We start from the raw sequence: 20,573 nt of genomic DNA on the forward strand, positions 1-20,573 counted from the left end.
CTTTAATTTTTTTTATTTTAACCTTGGCTTTCTTAAAAGACGTTGGGAGAAGAGATTAGCAATGTCATTTTGTTAATTTATCCGGAATTAGTAATCCTGCGAGTTTGGTATAAAAATAATACTCTCATAATTTCAGTATAAACAATCCTGAGATTGCTTATACCGGAATCAAAAGTTCAACTCAACGTAGGATATTTATCCTGAGATTATTATTCCGTATCCTTATAACCAGATAAGAAGTATAACAGTTTCATGCAGCATTCTTAATCCACATTGGACCATTCGAGGTAACCCGGCAAGGATGCCAGGAAAGGTAGGGTGACAGACATTATGCAATTATTCTCTGTGATTAGGCACTGTACTGATGAACAAAAACTTTTTAGAAAGATTGGATTTTAAGAATGTGTGTTATTCATCAATGTCTATACACAATAGCCTACTAAATTACTCTATCTGTACATGAAAGAATCTATAACCTATTAGTTTCCCCGTGGAGTATATCCACATGGCAAGATGTTTTGGTGCATAACCTCATCTACTACTATTTTGCTGAAGTTACCTGGACAACTTGCTATTCTACAGTAACAGAAAAATATGTGTACATGCAAGTTTATGTATTTCAAAATCAAGTTGAGATCACTAATGATTCTTCTTTCCTGCAAGAATTGGCTGAATTTGCAGCCTCCTACTGAAAGCCTCATTGAACAGAAACCGAGTTTGGAAAGCTGAAATTATTGGAAGCCAAGCCAATGCAGCTAGAGGCGCGAAAAGAACAACACCCATTCCAAAATCATAAGCCCGAGCAAAAACCCGAGTGAAGTGCCACAATCCAGTACCTTCAATCTTGGGTCTCACTACTTGCCCGACCTGAGGAAAACAACCATTTACGAGATAAGAAAATATTAATAACTAGACAAAAAAAAAAAAAAAAAAAAAAAAAAAAAAAAAAAAAGGGACAAGCAGGAAGTACTTATAGCAAAACTAGCAAGAACATATACTGCACTAACCAATATCAAGCCCCAACCAGTTGGTAGAAAAGCTAGACAGCAGACGATCAAGTCTCTCACGGACAGATGACATACGATTGACAGGGCAATAATAGTAGCTACAACTCCTAGGAAAAGAAAAGCTTTGAACAAACGGAAAGTTAAGTGATGGTTTGCACTTAAAAACCGCCTTCCAATATTCAGCATCTGTGTCATGTCGGAAAATTCAGTAAAAAAGTGAACTATGTTATCAATCGAGGAGGTATGAGTAAGACTACACTTGATACGAGTAAACAAGAAAGATATTTGTCTTAATTTGAAACAATGTGCAGGAAGAAAGCTTACCTTGACCAAGAGGAAAATAAAAGCAATGAAAACCCATGAGAGCACATAGACAACGAAACTTTTTGTTCCACCTGATATATCAAGGTGATAGACCAGTCCATACTGGTAAAGGAAAAATCTTAGTGAAAGGAGTATCTCAATTAACCTAGAAAATAGCCCTGCATGACAAAGATGAGCTTGTTCATCGTTCCACCAAGACTGCCAACTTTTATCTTGTTGTATCCCTATACCACCTTGCTGATTGATCCACTTATTCCAATCGTTCCAGTCATCCACTATCTTGCCCCAGTCAAATCCAGACGGATTAAACAGAAATGGTGCAAACAACCAAGTAAATGACATGAACCATATTGCATATGTTGTTAAAACATATGCCATATTGCTCTCGTATGATCGCCTAAACAAATCATAAACAATCAACAGGAGCAGCAGTTCAAATCCTTTGATAAAGTGACTCCGAGAGTAAAGTCTATAATTTTCAGTGAAGCTGGCGTGAAAAACCACAACTTTACGACCAGTGGGTCTATACTTGGCACCCCCATGAAGAATTGTTCTGCCATAGTAATGGGATTTTGTGCCATAGGAAAATGTAAAGAAAACAGCAGCCAGCTGCAATTGCATGAGAACAAAATCTTTAAGGGCATTAAGATACCCTCGCTCAAGTCCCAACTCGATGATCATGGGTAAACCTGTTAAAAGTCCAAGCTGGATAAATGATTGAGAAGCTAGAGCTGTTTCCAGTGATTTTATGTTTTGCAATTTTGCCTCAACAAGAAGCGCTCTCTGTAGACCACTTAATACCATGTATAGCTGACCGTAAAGAAACACATAAATCGTAATCACTGATATCTGCAAAGTTTTGACAGCAGAGATTAAAAGAGAATAGAAATCAGCATAGCCAAGTATAACTTGGCAGACCAAAAGAATATGGAAGCTGAAATGCTCAAAGACAGCAAAAAGAAGAAAAATTATAGGATTTAATGTAGTTACCAGGCTGTTGAAGTAGAAGCCAACCGTTGTAAAATAACAAGAAAGCATCCGGAAGAAGTCAAATCTATGACCAAGACGGTACATATCACGGCTGATTGTTTGTTCGCTGTTTCCATTAGCAACTTTAGCTTCGAACTTTGAAATCTGGTTAAGGCCTACATCACGACCTTTTCCAACTTGCATGTACTCAAGATATGTGACATGTCCCCGTCTCAGAGTTGTGTTAAATCCTACATTACATTAGAGTGTCACGTGTTTTCCAATCTATACTACTGTATGATGTCAAATAAACATTTTGCATTAACTGGAAAACCTGCAAAAACATCTTCGCTCAAGTTGATTGTTTTGGATGCTTTGCTAATGCCACCTCTCGTCAAATGAAATACTCGGTCAAACACATCAGGGTGCCCATAATGGAACCTGACCCTGAAATTTTCGATGGAAAAGGAGGAAAATCCGAAATTATTGTAAGCAAACTGAATAAAACATTTTTATATTTTTGTTTTCCTTTGGGCAAAGAGCTTTTCATGTGAAAGGAATATAGAACTAATCTTTTTTCCCCAACGATTGTTTCCTTATTAGTCACTTGACCACTATTACATAAAAGTAAGAATGTAGAAATAAGGCTTAAATTACCTGAGTGGATTAGCCAGAAGCCTCTGGCCAATGGTGACAAAGCTGGTCTCTTGATAGGACATAAACCAAGCTAGAGAAGAAACACTGCAATCAGAGAAGTGGATGGAAGCTTCTTTAGCATTTAATTCAAAAATTTCTCTTAGTCTTATTTTTCTTTTAATATCAATTCTTAGATGCTGACCTTCCTGTAAATATGTGTTCTCTCATGCCAAGTATTGTGGGAGGACGCCGACCATGGTCTTTCAGGAACTCTTGCAAGATATTTCGCATTTTCAAAGCTTCTTCTAAGTAGTTATCCTGTAAGAACAAGCTATTAGAATGAATATTTGAGATTATTACTTTTATAAATCCTAAGGCTGATGAGTACCTGGTTCATGTCAATTGCTTGGAGAGCTTCACCACGTGTGAAAATTATGGAATGATTTTGATTTTCAGGTTTTCCTTCTCCAATATTTGGTGGACCTGGAAGCTTCACGCGGTATACTTCCTACAAAAGTTCAAACAGATTTGTAAAATAAGCATACACCAAATATTTAAAATTAAAAGACATTGTTCATTGTGGCATATATATAAAACACAAAACAAACAAATAGATCTTCCTTACTACATTTTCTTGAGGAGGCATGTGCATATTGACAATGAAGTGTCCAAAGGTATTGTGCAAAAGACAGTTTTTGAACTTTCTAAGCATATAGAGAAGATTGGCAATGTGAATTACCACAAAAAATTCAGCAAGTGATGATGAGTCTAGTGATCGAGATCTCAGTAAATGATGCCTTATTTACCTCAACTTATGTGTTAAAATTTTGTATATTGAAGACATAAAAGACATCTCTTGCATTTAGTAAAGTTTTGGACTTTTAAAAAATACTTTTAACAGGTTCCCAACTTAAATTTTACTAAAGTACCTTATATCAGAAGAATTTGATACTTAAAGGACTAAGCAAGTGAAAAAAGGGATGGATGAGGGATGCTCACCCTAAGAATAATAGCATAGGAAAAAGAACATTGTTTTTCACTTAAATTAACTAAATTAATTATAAAAGGAGAATTTGAAAGTTAAAGATATAAGCAAATGAAAAAAAAATGGCTAGATGGTTAAATGTTATTTTTGAAGAGATTAGGAGTATTCACCCTGACACATCAGTCTATTTCCTTCACAAATTTCAGGAGTTCAAATCTATTAACCAACTAAATATATTCAACCGCTTAGAGGATTCTTTTTCATACCTGATCAAAACCGATAACAGCTTTAACTAGAATAGATGAATAAACTTTTCGTGTCCTGTCTGGCGTAATTTCTCCTTTTGTAATTTCTTCTTTCTCCTCAACATAAGCAACACGCAAAGAAGGGTACCTTTAAGCAACACATTCGTAAAATAACATAATTAAATTTCCCAAAGCGTCTGTTACAAAAGTACCCCCAGAATTAAAGTTTCACTTGGAAAAAGTACCTAATCATCAAATTTAGTATGTCTTGAGCCTGAGGGTCACCAGTAGTCTTTTGTAATCCATATATTTGACAAGAGACAACATGTGTAAATTTCATGTCTGCCAAGGCTTCAAGTTCAGCTGATAATTTATCATTTTCCCTCTCAATTGCATCATAACCTTGGAGGATATCTGCAAAAAGATAGAAACATGCAGAAGATGTTCACTCTAGTCAAATATCGGAGTAGGGAGAACATCAAAATATCTGAATATTACAAACCGTATTCCTCAGCCATGTCAAGAAAAGCTTGCAACTTGAGCGCTTTCCTTAAGTACATCATTCCTCGGACTGTTTTGGTTAAAGAAAGAAAACATATAAAGAACATTTCTGTTAAGGACATAATTTTAAATTTCGGCTTATATGGAAATTAACTACATGGAAATTAACTTTTAGATGAATGATAAATCCACCTGTTCTACTTAGAGTTTGCCCTCGGAAAGAAGCCCAATTTCTCTCTTCTTCTTCTTCAATTTCTCTTCTCCTTCTTTCCCTTTCGTCACTAGATTCATCTATTCTTTCCCTTTCGTCACTAGATTCATCTATTCTTTCCCTTTCCATGCGCTCCAAAAAGTTCTCCCATTCATCTGAGAATGTGTAGTCAAAATAAATATTTAGTGAATCGAAATTGGACCCTGACTGACTTATGAGATGGAAGGAGCTCCCTCTCACTCTCTAAAGTCATAAAGAAGTTTTGTCGTGGCAACCTGGAAATATCTTTTTCATATAGAAAAGGATAGAGACCCCTTGTTTTCTTGAATTGAGCTCCTTCTTTGAAAATTTGACTTCCTCCATGAAATGTGGAGTTAGAACACTGCCAGGTAAACATGTCCCTATGAGTTGGTTTACTTGTTGAAATCTGTTTACAAGAATATTGAGAGTTGAGACTCATCTTAAGCTATTATGCTTATACAGATTTAATTCATTTGTTCATTTCAGAGAGTCCTTGTGAGTTATTTAAGGTTGGCCATAGTATTAAAACGCTGTTATTTCTTGAAACTTCTCTTCTGATTCAAAATCCCGAGTAATCTTCTATCCTCTGATCATGGAATCGATGAGATAAATTGGTTTTTCTTCAAAGATTTTTTTTATTAGAACTGTCCGTATCCCACACATTCTTTGGTAGATCAGATGAAATAAGATGAATTGAGACGAAAAACTTCTTACATAATTATATTGACTATATAACCATCTCTTTGTTTTGAAGAAATATCTTTTCTCTCTAGTGGACCTCAATCATCTACCAGTGAAGAAAAAGAACTGAAGAATATAGTAATTCCCAAGAAATTCTTCCACTCTTTGAGGAAACAAAGGATTAGACATCTGCTTCTGACATTCTATAACTAGCCGGGATTAGACGTCTGCTTCTCACATTCTATAAATAGCCACCACACTAAATATCCCAAAAGGTGTCCCAGAAACTCGAGAAAGGAAAGAAGTAGACGTGAGATAAGAAATTTAAAGTTATGCTAAGATTTCAAAAAATAGTCCCCAATTCGAGCTGATGATGAATCCTCTGGCACTACGACATTTACCACAATGATATTGTCCATAGATCAAATTAGTTTTTGGATTGAAATTCACCTAGTATATGTTGTTCCATGCATGTTCTTGCAATGGATGTTTTCAGTAAACGTGTTGCTATGCAAATACGCACTTCTATTTAAGTGGAGAAAAACAATTTCCTGCTAGCCAATTAGCCATTTCCAATGAGGATTCTGTTAAAAAAAACATGTTTACGGAAATAGATAACTACGATCAGCACAGATCTGCCAGATATCAGTACATTAGATATATGCCTAATAGGTGGATCATGTAGTACATTTTCTCTGATGATATTATTGGAACCAAATTCCACAGCTGAGTAGGAATATTTTAAGTGACAAAAATATCAAGTAAAAGTGATAAAATCTGACCTGAAAGATAACATGTTCTGCACCTTTGGAGCACTTGGCATGTTCATAAACAGAGAAGTGGCAAAAAAGGAAATCCTCCTCCGAGCCTCCAAGTTGGTTGGTATATCCAGTGCTTCATCTTTGACAGTAAGCAGTAAAAGAAACCGCTTGGTCTACAATTGAAACTAAATCAGTCTCCATACATGCGATAGGTTTGTGTATATGTTTTTAGTTAGAGGGAGGTACACATCATATGTAAAAGCCTATGATGGCTGAAAAAAGACCCTTTCTGATATAAGTACTCCCAAGTACTACACTACAAGTAAAGGAAAACATAAGTAGCAAAGTATTTGGAACACCTTTTCCAATAAGGAATCACTATCTGGCAATGGAAAATGGATCGAATGCTTAGACGCAAACAGAGGTGTTTCAATCCAGCTGAAAAGTTCAGCGACCTCTTCCCCTTCCCCACTATGCAAGTGAGCTTCAAGTGACTCCAATGTTCTGCAACCAAGAAGGATGGTTAGAGACAAAATAAATATAAGAATTATTATGACTTGAAATTCTTCAGGCATCTAACCTTGATCCATTTAACATCATATCGCTCGTTACAAGCTCAAAGATATCTTGAATTGCCAATACGACTTTGTTATGAAGGCTTTCATTTCCCTCAATCTTGATAAACCAATGTGTCAATATGGAAAGCATGAGTCAGACAAATGAAGAAATTGGTGATAGGAAGGAAGCAAAAGGTTGATGCTTATGTGCAAATTTACCAGAAGTTCAAGTAAAGTAATGCACTTGGCACATAGAACTGGCAGTTCGGTAATCTTCAAGTCCTTGAGAAGTGTTGATCTTTGAATACTTTCCTCAATTTCAGCTAATATACCAGAAATAACCCTGAAAAGTGGACAACCATGCCACAATTGGTAGCACTCTCAGTAGTATTGAAATTCAGTATTAAAATACATTTGAAATAAGTCTAAAAATACCTTCTCTCAAGGTCACCAACCACAAGAATTTCGAAGATGTATCTCAGCGATTCATAACACTCTGTCACAACCATATACATGTATGTATCCTTCTTTATTGTTCTTAAAAGTACTTCATCCTTTCCCTCAAAGTCTCGTGCAATAGATATTGCATTTGAAAGCTACCAGCAGATAGAGGATAAGTCAAACAGTAATCAATAGCATGTCAGCTAATATAAAAATAGACAAAGCTCCAAGCTTAACATGGTACCTTATCTGCTAAAAGAAAAATGGGCCAATAAACTCGACCAGAGAATAATTCTGATAATACAGGTATTTTCATCAAATCCATCTCCCTGTTGTCAGTCATTACACAGTCTTAGCTTTCTATAAAGAACAGCATGTCCGAATAAGCTAGACAGAAATAATTAACCTGTCACTTATCACGTCCTCCTCCCGGAAGCTACTGATGATTTGGTTCCACACAAGAACAAACTTCACAATATTGCTCTTTTCCCTTTCTGATAAGTGAAAGTTCTGCCAAACAGAAGTCCAGAGGGATGAGACAGAATTATAAAGAATTAGAAAGTAAATTTAAATAATTAATGGTAAAAACCTTTTGGAATTGGAACGTCAAAGGGACAAGCCAATTCATTAAACTGTTTCTAGAATCTTTTGCTTCGGGTGGGACAAGACGAGCACTGAAAGCCTCAGGTAATGAGTAAAATCTACTTCTCAGCATTCCTAGAGTCCGAATCTGTGGTGAACAAAAAAAGAGATGAGAATATCCATATAATGGTTTAAATTTAACTAAAAACAACTCACCTCACCAAGATGGTGGAGGATTCCATACACTCCGCCAAACACGGAACAGTACACAGAATACCAGATTTGTGCATCCATGAAATATACCTGAAACAACAAGATTCAGCACGGAAGATATTTATTTTAAAAGAAAAAATATGAAACTTCAGAAACAGAAGATGAAATCATAATATAACTTACAAGTACAATTGGAGCCCATATAGCAGCTATCGCTCCAGCATTGCTCTTGACTAAATTGGAAGAAAAGAATCATTCAGAGGATTTACATATCTACACTCCTCAGCTACTTAAAAAGATAAAAAGGTTTAGACAATTACCTTTAGGGAAAAGCTCGTGCCAGTCATAATCTTTTACTCCGACTGCTATGATCTGTCTTGTAGGTGATATAAGTGGTTTTATCTGGAAATTTCATGAAAAGACAAAAGTTAACTATTTGCTTGTGGGCACATATTTCTACACATTCCAATTGAAATTTGAAACGATGTTTGTTCCCAAGTCTTGCAGAGCATAAATAAACATATTTACTTGAATATGAATTAATTTTGCTGCAAATCAAGGACTTGGGATTTGCACACAGTTTTAAGGTTAGTTGCTAAAATCATTGTAAAGAAAGGATATCAATTTTTGCATCTGATAGCATGCTATTCCATGGCAACTTTAGAAAATTAAATTGTGAGGCCCAATTTCAATGACTTTTTCGACAGAAAATATTTTTCTATGGAGAAGCTCCACTGAAGATCAGTAAAGAGCATAAATAATGTTTACAAGTTGTTAGCAACAAGGTATATGCATTAGGAGCTGAAGCGTTGGACTGGAAATTGACTTACGCAAAATGACGTAAATCATTTACCTCTATTTGGTGGAAATACTTTCCTTCATAATTTTAGAAATAATTAATTTAATCAAGGAAAGGATTTTTCTTGAAAATGTTTTACGTCATTCCTAGAAGAGCGTAAAGCAATTATTGGAGGACACCATACTAACACTATTGTACTCGTAATTCAGATAAAGAGTGCAATGTCTAAAACTCAGATGATATTGACTGCATGTTCCTTTAGACAGCCAACGCTAAGATACTAAAACAATTGGGAAGACAATATTTGAGTAATTCATAAAATTTATTTTCTGATTCACTGCTCGTACATTCAAATAAATTAATGGACATGCCAATGATCTAATTAGTAATACTAGCTTGTAAAGAAATAAGAAGGCTTAGAACCACTCACCTCAAATGTGTAGCTAAATATGAATTTGCTTATTAATAATAACAGCCAAAAAATGGTATACCTAAAACCAGAAATAAGGCTTAATGAGAATCCCATCAAGAAATAACTTAAAATTAAAAAATAGGCTCAGAGTAGGATAGTAGGAAATACTTCAGAAGGGAGACTTGGCTTTCTTGCATTCCTCGCCCAACATATAGCTTAGGCTGCATTTTGAATACCAAAAAATAAAAAAAAAAATAAAAAAAATCAGCAAGGACATATAATGACTAAGAAATACACTCCATTAAGTGATATGGAAAAGGACTTTGCTTTCCAGAACTCTTAGCAGCTCAGGTCAACATGACATTAACTTTACTTCAAAATACCAAATAAATATAAGTTCAAGAAAGAAACACCTTATTCATGCATATCCTGATTTCACATCTCATGATAGGATTAAGATCTGGTCAAACATAATATCAGATGACTGATTTTTTTTTTTATTGTTACTTCTATTTTATCTTTAAACTTCTTTTGCAATCGTATATCTGCTCAAATGGTTGGTGATTAATATGCAGTTAAGCTCATATATCTTGTAGATTCAAAAAGGCATTCATGAATTAGTCCTAAGCAGGCTGGAAAGTCAAAAGAAGCTGTAGCAGGACAAACAATAATAAACAGGTATGTACTGCAATCCTGAAATATTTAGTAGGTGTTCAGACATGAATTGAGTTATAGTTGGAAAACAGTACTCGAATTTAAGTCGAAAACGGGTATTTGGAAGTCGAAGTTGTGTTTGACATGCATTTCACTTGAAAATATGTTGAAATTGTGTGAGAGAACTTTTTTCTACTTGCAAAACTATTTTTCCAGTTTGGAGTGAAATATTGACACAATGTATAACCAAACAATTTTTTTTTTTTTTTAAAAGAAATTATAACCAAACAGGCCCTAATCTTGGATTGCATTGCTCCAACACATTTGAGTATGTTAGGATCAGGACACTGAAAGTTTACCTGAGTCCACCAGGTTAAAAACATGCATATCCGGTAATTGGAGGTCTCGATGTATTTTCCAACAACAGGCACAAAAAATAGAACCATGTCCACTGCATTGGTCATCAAGTAGAATGCAACTGCAACCATATAGGAAGAATAGCACCACTCTCCAAGCCAACTCCCATTTTGTGTTGAATAACAAGTATATTTTCTACGAGAACTAGCATAATATATGGGAAGAATGATGGTCCACATCATAGCAACAACCACCCTCAGCGCATGTTTCAAACTTTGATTGGGGTCTATTGTACATCGAGCTTTCCATGTAAAGATGATATCAAGAATAGCTGCAAGAATGAGAATCTCTTCATATGTTTTGTCTTGACTTATGATAGGTAAGTAGATAATAAAATAAATAAAATAAGAAAGAAATAGACAATAAATAACAAGAGACTTAGTGGTCCTGGCAAAAAAATTTGCGCAGCTTCTTAGCACTTCTTAGATTATACTCTAATCGAATCATGTCATACCATTTACAAGTTTAAGAACCGCTGATGTGATGAAGATGCTCATAACGTCCTCGAGTACTGTTGCATCAAAGACTTGTAGAGGAGACTCCAAATCGTGAGATGCCATAATTATCATTGCCTAAAAGAAAACAGTCAAGAAAGGAAGAAAAAGGAAATGGTGCTTAGTAACCTGGTAGTAATGTATACTTAAGCTATTGTTAATATCTTCTCTTTAACGAACACACCTGAAGTGATAGGATAAAAAAGCACCACATCCTGTCAAAGCATCTGAAAATCTGCCAAAATGAGCGGATTTCTACAAAATTCGTCTTCCCCGGCCACTTATTTTCACGCTTCTCATCCACAAGGATCTGAAGATCACAAAATGAGACTGTGATTTTGGAAATTTAGCATCTTAAACATAAGGGCCAAAGAGTTGATATTCCACATGCTTAGTCCTGGTGTTGCAACAAGCTCAACATTTCATTGTAAAGTCGGACACGCATGTAGGAGAGAAGTAATTCACATTCCTTTTCAATCATTCAATTGTAATTACAATTCATTTGATAACCCTTTTAGTTGATGAAATCATAAAACTATACAAGTCGTCAGAACCAATACAGAGAACCTTTCAAGCTAATATCTGACCATGCTACATATAACGAATAGGATACGACAAGTTGATATACAGAAGAAGGCTGCATTATTGAAAGAGAAAAGCCAATTTATTCCTTCCCATAGACATAGTGCAGAGGAAAGGTTTTGAGCCCAAGGTTTTCTTGATTCAACAGAAAAAGGGAAAGCGTAAAGAAACAAATACGAGATACATTGAGATAAAAAGGGTGAGATAAAAAGAAAACTGGCCATTATCAATGAAATGACAGGATACTTTCTTGTGTCTATGTACACTATTTGCTATAATTTGAAATGTCAACAGGGTATCTTACCCCCATTTCTTCATCTTCGTTAGCATCCTTTTTGTTGTCTTCAGGGTTGGCAACAAAAGCCTTTTCTTTTCGACCTTTTACTTCATTTAGAGATCCTACCCAAAAGAAATCATGGTCCAGACGCATGGGCCAACCTATCTGAAAACAATCTGGAGACCTGAAACAGCGAAGCAACCAGCGAATCGCAACAAATTCCCGACATATATTTAGGAGTCCCTCAACTGAAATATAAGATTGGCATAGAGAGAAAGTTATCTCTACCAAAAGAATTCATTCAGATCATCATAGTTCCTCCATGTCGATTGATCAGCTGTTCCATTTTCGTTTTTTTCTGCTTCCTTAAGTGTTTCACAGACAGTTAGAAACTGAAATTATGGAGATCAAAGGTATTTGCATGTCCAAACTTTGAAGTACCTTAGATATGACACGATACACTGGACACACTACATTGTTGAGAAAAGATTCTGAATCTCCTTGGTAAGCTGGCATGACCTTTTCTCCGGTTGTCATGCTTACAGCACCAGTTAGCATGCTATGCAGCTCATATGCCATCTGCAAGAGAGAATATGTTTATTGAGCATATTTGCATTATATTTAAACTAAAGGCAAAGAAAGAGAATATTTGTTGAATTTCGATCTCCAAAAGATTGGTGAAGCTTAAATCATGAATAAAGGACTCCAGGTGCTATAACATTTAATGGTGAAACTCATGATATTATTCTATATCAAGGATCAATGTGGATCCATCATTTTTTTTTAGCTTAAGTCTCTTGTAGATGGCTGATCATGCATGCCTAACTCTTCATAGCGTCAAAATATTACTGACCATGAGCACATGGTTTTTATTTAAAAGAAGAGACAGATTTTAGCGTCTAACTGTATAGTGATTAATCATCAAACAAAGCAAAACCCAACAAACAGATGTTTCTATGAGCTCTTCTCTTTCCTTTTGTATTTTAATCCAATAAGTAAAAGAATCCATTCTCAAAAAATGACAGAATAAGAGGGAAGATAGTCTTAACAGTTTTCTTTCCACAGTTTGCCATCAACATTTTCTTGGCTTGCAGTTTCCAGTCCAAAATTGCATGAAAACACTTTCTATGTACATTTTCACCTCCATTTATTCTCATTTCTAACCAAATTTTGATATTTACAGCTATCTCTATTCTATTTACCAATACCGCAGAACCTGTCTCCAGGTGAAAAAATTAATTAGGCATCCCTTCTCCTAAAAATCAGGTCAGCGTGATGGAGCAAAACGCAATTAGACTCTTCTAAGTCATTTTTAAAAAATAGTTTTGCAGCATTGTACACATTTATAGGATTCATCTTCAAACAAATAAAAGAACTTATGCATTAATCTTCAAAAAGCAAAGGACATGGACTGATTATAGTAAATTCAAAGAATGAAATGTCCTTGAATACTTACTTATTTCCTTTCCTTAGATCCTTTAGAATCCGTTTTAGGTTAGTATCGGAAAATATAGCAATTTGCATCATAAGGTAAACACGCATTACCATCACTGTACGACATGCAAGACAAGCTCTCACCTTCTCAAGGGTTTCTTCATAGAGGAAATTAGAACCAACAAAATAAAGTATCTAACTTTTATTTGAACCGCAAAAAACAGTTTTCAGAGTTAAAACTACTTTCCCTTCAAGTCAATCTTATATGGAGTCACCTTTATAGAAATGGTATAAAATGTCAGCTTACATGGTGAAATATGTAACACAAGCATTCTGGCATAAACCTTAAATTAGCAGCCTCTCCCCATATCAGAAGATAAAGACCTATATACAGAAGTTTGTACTGCTGGGCCTCCTGTTTCAGATATGGCACCCTGAAGAGTAATGAAATAATGAAAAAGATGTTAGATAGTGACGGGAAGTAAGAAGAGAAACAACTACTTCAGAAAGCAGCAGGAATTCAAAATCTATCTTACCTAATATTGCTTTTTCGTCCCAAAAATTTGCACCAATCTGTATAATTTTTAAAAAACCTCTTCATCAGCTCATCAACAGCAACATCCCCTAGCTAATACCAGGAAAAATAAGCATAATGAATCCAATTAAATTGACACTTTAATTAGAAAGAGCCGGATAACACTAGTACAGCACCTTGGGTACTAATACTTGCTTTTGAGTCTGCCGAACATGCGTGTTAGCAAGTAATAAAATTAAATGCTCTCTCTGGTTGGCCACATTCCCTTTCTGACAAGAGAAAAGTGATATTAATTATGGATCCCATAGACAGGGAGGATAAAATGCTTGAATTAGAAAGTCATGAAGTCCATAGGTTATGGTGAAATTTCCAGCCTTGATAATGTTGACACAAAAAAGAAATGGACAAAGAAAGAAATGGTGGTGGAACAGAGAATGTATGAACTGAAAACGCTAGAAAGATTAGTACTTGAAATCCAAAGCAGAACTGGAGCCACTTGAACAAATCCAGGGTGGCTTCTTGTTTCAGACAATCTTCCAGGAAAGGCAAACCATGAACATCGCGAACTGCAGCAACCGCAACTTCAATCTGTGGAATAGTAAGCTTATTACATACTACATATGAGCTGTCACAACTCACGGGGAAGGAAAGAAGACCAAATTGGACCAATAAATAGGCTTTTTTCGCCTAACATGGGAAAAAATGGGAAGCAAGTGCCACACTCAAAACCATTTAGCAAGTCAAACTCATATAATTATCTATACATACCTCTGGGAGTAGCATGATTGCATGATGAATTCCTCCTTGATCAAGAGGAAGAATGTTATATGGCAGAAAGAGTTCAGATTTGACATCGCTACTCACACTCCCTGCTGGAGCCTAATAAGAAGACACATAGAAAGTTAGTAGCACGGAAACCAAGATTGAGCTAATCAAAGTAATAAAGAGACGGAAATCACATAAACAAAACCTGAACACCTGCTGCTCTGGACACTGTATCCAATACTTCAAATAATACTGAAGCAATGATACATGCTTTAGTCAGCCTTTCTCTGTACAAGTAGAGAACAGGACACGAACATTACTGAAAATACTGATGATTTTAAGGACATTGGAACTTTTGGTGCCATACATAATTCCTAACAGAGTGGAATCATTACCTATTTTCTAGATTACTCTCTCCACCATGTTTGATGATGAAGTTTTTATACTCGAGAGAAGCACGTCTAAGTTCACGTAAATCAGTCCTTTCCTTCCTTTTCCTTAAAGTAACTTCTTCATCCTGTAGTTGATAAAATTAGACAACATGGCAATCAATAGCATGGATCTAGGTAAAGTACCGGGAAACTATTAACTCTGTTCAAACAGTTTAAGATGGTAGGTCTGGGTATCAAACGAAATGGTGGTAAACGTAGACATGAAAATTCTTATTGTAAGTCTACCACAAAGAATTTAAGCAAAGTTTGATATTGGCATTTCAAGCTCTGCTAGGGGGCTATAGAAGAGGACCTGGTCCAATGGTTTCTGTTTTAGAACAAAAAAGTGAAGTTTCTGTTTAGAAATTGAAATACAGATTATGAGTTGAAAATAACAAATATTAGATTTTCCAAAATATGTTTTTTTTTTTCTCTTCTTTAAAAGCTTTTTACTACTTCAAGACATTTGATGTCAAACATGACTGGGAATCCTGTGTTTCTATCTCACCACAGCAATCTTTAGAATCAGATTGAGTAACTGTCCTTTTTCTGAAGATGAGAGCGTACCTGTTCAAGCCGTTGAAGAAGCGAAGTTTTAAACTGTCGTACTCCTCGGCAATTCGAATTCCTGTCCAAGTTATGCGCTACTTCGAAAGCATGAAAACGACCTGCTTAAGAAACCTGGATTAATAATCACTTATCACCGAAAATAAAATAAGAACCTTAACAACAACAAGAAGGAAAAATGAAAAATCCAAATAATGAACTATTTTGTTTTGGCACATTCATTTCTTTTGTGTACATTATGGTTGTGTATGGATGAGAAAAAGAAGTTTTGCCAATGCACATGCTACTTTTCACTTTTTATATTTCTCAAATTTCTATTCCTAACATGAAAACTAACAAAGCAAACGTAACAGGGCATACTGTTTCTGATATGCATAATCTCAACGATACAGAAATGTTTCCTAAGCAAACTGTAATTCGGACAACGTCCTTGTTGCAGGAACGGAACAGTGTATGGTTGAAGGGAGATCCACATGCTTTTAGAGGAACAATTATACAAATTGTCAGATAACCAACAACTATTCAAGCTGAGTTGAAATTCTACAATTTTGACTCACAGTTTATGTTCAATAACTTTACACTACAGCAAGTCAACAACAACAACTACACCTCAGTCTCATACAAGTCTAGGAATAACTTACATAGTACTATCTAAGAAAAATGTATTGGTAAATTGGAAAATCTTTAGCTTTTCACTACTTTGACTATTTTCGCATAAAACTACCTCTTCCAATTCAATGAATTACACGAATATTGAATAACACTCTGCCACTTTCACTATAACAGCTAAAACAAGCTATCACACAGGAAAATTTTAGATAAATCCTTACAAAGATAAGCCACACGAGGTTCCTCTGACTCGATAAGATTAGCTACTCGAAGAAATCTTTGAATCTCCGAAATCAAAGTCACTGGCAACTTCTCACTATCAAAGGGCTCAGGCACATGGTCACGCCCATAAGTGATTGATCTAGTGAAGGGTGTTTCATTGTTTGTGGTGTAAGCTCTTCTACTAGTACTAGCAGCAGAAGAAGTACTTTCTTGAATTGGTTCTGCAGGAACAATTTCTGCCATTTTTGGAAAGCCAAGAAACACTTGGGAATGAAGAGAAGCAAGTATGCATGAGTTTGTTGAGAGTATAAAAATAGGATCTTGACTGTATATACATGTTGCTTGTTTGGTGTCAAAGTGTGAATTTGCTTTTTGGTTGCTTTTGGGATGTAATCTTTTTCACTTTTGCTTTTGCTTGCTGTGGATGTGTTGTGTTTTCTGAATGGGAGGGATCTTTTGGACTGTTGAAATCAAAAAAGGAAGTTGAATGAACTTCTGGGCGGGTATTTTATTGTTAAAATAATATAAAGAATGGGGCCAACAAACTCATTGTTCACCTGGTTAAGGCATGACATGACATGAAACAACTTAGAATTTCACAAGAAAACTCAACACTAAGTTTTAGTAATTTTAGGTTAAAATAAAATAACTCACCTTTTGTTTGGTTCTCTCTTTTCCTTTTTTAGTTTTTCTCTTTATCATCTCAACTTTTAGGCAAATTTAGTATATAGTTAAAACTACATAGAGAAGAGAAGTCATAACTCATCCCTTCGTAACAGCCCAGCCTCTAGCATATTGTCTGCTTTGGTTCTAGGCTCGGACGGCTTTAAAACGTGTCGCCAGGGTCTAAGACTTGTTTCCTGAGTAATATACCTTAATATCTCTCATGTTTTCTCTTTGCCCACCATCGTCTAAATGATGTGGGATTCACCTAAACTCAAGTGGACGCTGAAGATTGTCCCACCATCCCTCAAAATTACATGCAAAGTAGTTGTAATATCATCTATAATAGCTCTATCCACTAGTGATATTGTCCACTTTAAAACTAAGCCCACACGACTTTAAAATGTGTGTCAGGGTCTAAGGCTTGTTTCCGTTTGTACCCAGCATCCCTCCCTGTTTTGTGGATGTAGGATTTGCCTAGAGTGTGACACCTTTAGACCGAATCATGTGATCTAGCAATCAATGAAGCGAACGACTACCAAAATATTAGGTAATTTTTTCTCATCTACTAAGTTTTGAAAGGAAAAGTTATTACTATCTATGCTCATGAGGTAACCGATACTCGATGAAATTTTAAAGATACCTATAAACTAATCCAGACACCGTCATGATAATCCTTTCAAATGTTTTTTATTTTATAATTTTTGTGATAAGAGTGATTAGCCACTTTATAAAATGAAGTATTATGTCTTGGCAAAGCTACTTTAACTGCTCAGTGGAAGAAGCCATATCTCAGATTTATGGGTTACAACTTGTCAGCCAGGCAAGATCCAACAAAATAAAGAGGAACAAACAAATAGGAAAGCCTATGTGCTCAAGTGATACTTTCTCCGTCCCATATTAGTTGTCCACGTCACTAAAAATATTCGTTCCAAAATATTTATCCATTGAGAAAACCAAGATAAAATTAATTAAATTTTTTCTATTTTATCCTTGACATTAATTATTTTTTAAAGTAACTAATATTGATTAGAGTATAATTTAGTGGAAAGAGATAAGGGTAATGTATTAAAAATACACATTTATTTATAATTCTTAAAGGGCCTCTAAAGGAGAAAGTTGACAAGTAATGTGGGACGGAGGGAGTAAAGACTAAAGACTAAGTAATTAAGCAAAAGCTAATAAAAGGGAAAAGCTTTATTTGGGTGGAAAAAGCTTCACTTACCTTTTTCTTTAATACTCACACCAAATAATTGACAGAAAAATGCTCTTACAATGTTGAGTCCCGGGTGTGCGTGTGGGTATTCAGCTTTATTAACCTTTAATAAAAGGCCATGAGACTAATTTTTTTTGCAACTAAAAATTAGAAAAATATTTAGATTATGGGGCAATCAAAAAGTACTAGCAAGGCATTGGAAAAGTAAATTACAATATGACTGCCTTTTGCTATTTCTTCCCTGTTAAGGATTAAAAAAGGTAGTGATAATCAGAGGCTACCTAACTGTTTTAAGACTTTTCGCCGTCAGAGTAAGAAACTTTTCTATCGGATTATTTTTGCCGTAGCCAGGGGCGCATAGGGTGGCATGGCACCCTCGATTAATAAAATTTTTATATATTTATGTTATAATTTACTTAAATAAGGTTAAATATTTGATTCTGCCACCCCAGTCGCAAATTAGACAAAGGTGCCACGGTGGGCAGACACAAGTTTGAATCTATCTTGAATATTTTCCGACTACCTTCTTCTTTGTGCTTTTTACTTACTTTATACCAGTAATTCCCTTTTCGGCCCTCTCAATTTTCTATTTATCTTTTTATTATTTATATTTTCTTTCCTCTTTTCTATTATTTTATCTGTAATCTCTAGCGAGAGCACAAAAATAGAAACTTCAAAATCCCTTAAATTAAGCATTTCTCTGAATCTCAAATTTGTGAGTATTTAAATCGAAAAACTTGGGTCTCAATGGGAATTTTGGAATGAGATCAAAATTCAATTTTTTTTTATTTTTTTATAATTTCTTTTCTTTATTACTCCCTCTGTCCATGTTTAATTGTCTATATTTGACTTGGGACACTCTTAATAAGTAATAAATAAAGTGAGAAATGAATTGGAGTACTTAATAATAAGGATAAAATAGGTATAAAGTGGTAAATTATGTCTTGATTTTTCAAACCATATAACTTACAAGTAAAAGTGGACATATATTTTTAGTATAATGGACAAATAAAAATGGACGGAAGGAGTGTATTATAAAAATTTATGCTATTCTATAATTGTTAAATTCAATTTAAATCACTTTATAACTTAAATTATGATGGAAATTTCGTAAGCACTGCTTAGAAAAAACATGAAATTTATGATTTATTATTGAGAACTTGTAGTTTATCTACATTTACTTATGGGGTGTATTTACCTATTAAAGAGTTTTTCTATTATTTTTCTTATTTTGATTGGTGCAATTTCCTTATTGAATATGTTATTTTATTTGTGCAAATTCATTTTTTAATATACATAAGAGATGCAAGTCCCTTGGTGAAAATGTTGATTTCTTGATGTTGTTAATGAGTGTTGATGAGTGTTATTCCTTGTTTAAGATGCAAATTATGTTCGTTTCTTGATTTTTGAGATGTAATTTTCATATTTGCAAATAAAAAAAAATCCTATCAAGTTGACCCGAATAAATTAAAAAGAGATGAACCCGACCCAAACACACGTTCCTAACAAGATGTACATTGAAGAAAATTATGGCACCCTCCAGCTTCAAATCCTAGATCCGCCTCTGATCGTAGCAGATAATTAATTTTATTTTCGACAGCACGAAATTTCATATTTTAAAAAGGTACATGCAGATAGTAATAGGCACACACACATGTCAACTTTTAGCTCTAAGCTAGTGCAATTTTTCTTTTAAAAAATGAAGGCAGATAGGGAGGCTTTCCCATAAAATTCACTGGGCCATCAATTGCATTGATATTCTTTGTTAAAACAAACGTATAGCAAATAAATAAACTGTGAAGAAATAAAGTTGATTTTTTGGAAATCCAAAAAATCCTAAATATTTAGTATGAGATCTAAAATAATCTAGTGTATGATCTTGGATAATTATCTTAAAGAAAAATCTACATATTCTAGAGTAGTGGTAGAAGATAAAATTTACTAGATTTTTATTGTAGATGTATCTAGAATAATTTCTAGAACCATCCCTACACAACTATAAATAGGGGTGGCCTTAGTCATTTGTAACCAACCCAAGTTAAGCCAAGCCAACTCAATTGTAAATCATTCAAGCCAATTCAAGCGAGTCTTCTTCCATTAAAAAGTTCTCCTTTCCAAAGCTTTCTTTTCTTTAGTTAAATCTTCCGAACTTAGTTAAGGATCTTGGGCTAGCAGAAGGTCTTTGGGATTTATCGTTTCTTCTGCTATATTTCTCTACATGGTATCAGAGTCATAGCCATAGTTGGCTTCTGGATTTTATTTTAAGATCGGGTTAGTGGTAGATTCAATTGATTTCTCTAAATGGATTTAAGCGGCCGTGTTAATGGACTGGGGATGGAGTTATTGAATCAGTCCAATTACA

At 34.8% G+C, this 20,573-nt stretch overlaps 1 protein-coding gene across 1 annotated transcript; it reads right to left on the bottom strand.

The window, feature by feature from the left end:
- Positions 1-365: 365 nt before the first annotated feature.
- LOC132036762 (putative callose synthase 8) lies at positions 366-16,839 on the bottom strand. The gene is made up of 41 exons (XM_059427142.1): positions 16,332-16,839; positions 15,502-15,602; positions 14,899-15,020; positions 14,709-14,790; positions 14,507-14,617; positions 14,207-14,326; positions 13,915-14,007; positions 13,740-13,831; positions 13,511-13,637; positions 12,211-12,348; positions 12,058-12,134; positions 11,797-11,953; positions 11,095-11,220; positions 10,871-10,988; positions 10,359-10,687; positions 9,514-9,566; positions 9,364-9,424; positions 8,455-8,536; positions 8,318-8,367; positions 8,138-8,224; positions 7,929-8,069; positions 7,746-7,849; positions 7,584-7,668; positions 7,334-7,494; positions 7,118-7,241; positions 6,922-7,016; positions 6,701-6,845; positions 6,363-6,514; positions 5,154-5,260; positions 4,860-5,033; positions 4,669-4,737; positions 4,412-4,580; positions 4,188-4,314; positions 3,325-3,444; positions 3,139-3,254; positions 2,958-3,041; positions 2,635-2,747; positions 2,322-2,551; positions 1,332-2,180; positions 1,008-1,193; positions 366-867 (listed from the first exon to the last, which is right to left on the bottom strand). Exons 1-41 carry the CDS (start codon positions 16,573-16,575, stop codon positions 640-642), a joined length of 5,949 nt encoding a protein of 1,982 aa, XP_059283125.1. The 5' UTR covers positions 16,576-16,839; the 3' UTR covers positions 366-639.
- Positions 16,840-20,573: the final 3,734 nt, after the last annotated feature.

The sequence above is a fragment of the Lycium ferocissimum genome, chromosome 11 (genome assembly GCF_029784015.1).
Source record: "Lycium ferocissimum isolate CSIRO_LF1 chromosome 11, AGI_CSIRO_Lferr_CH_V1, whole genome shotgun sequence".
NCBI classification, from domain to species: Eukaryota; Viridiplantae; Streptophyta; class Magnoliopsida; order Solanales; family Solanaceae; genus Lycium; species Lycium ferocissimum.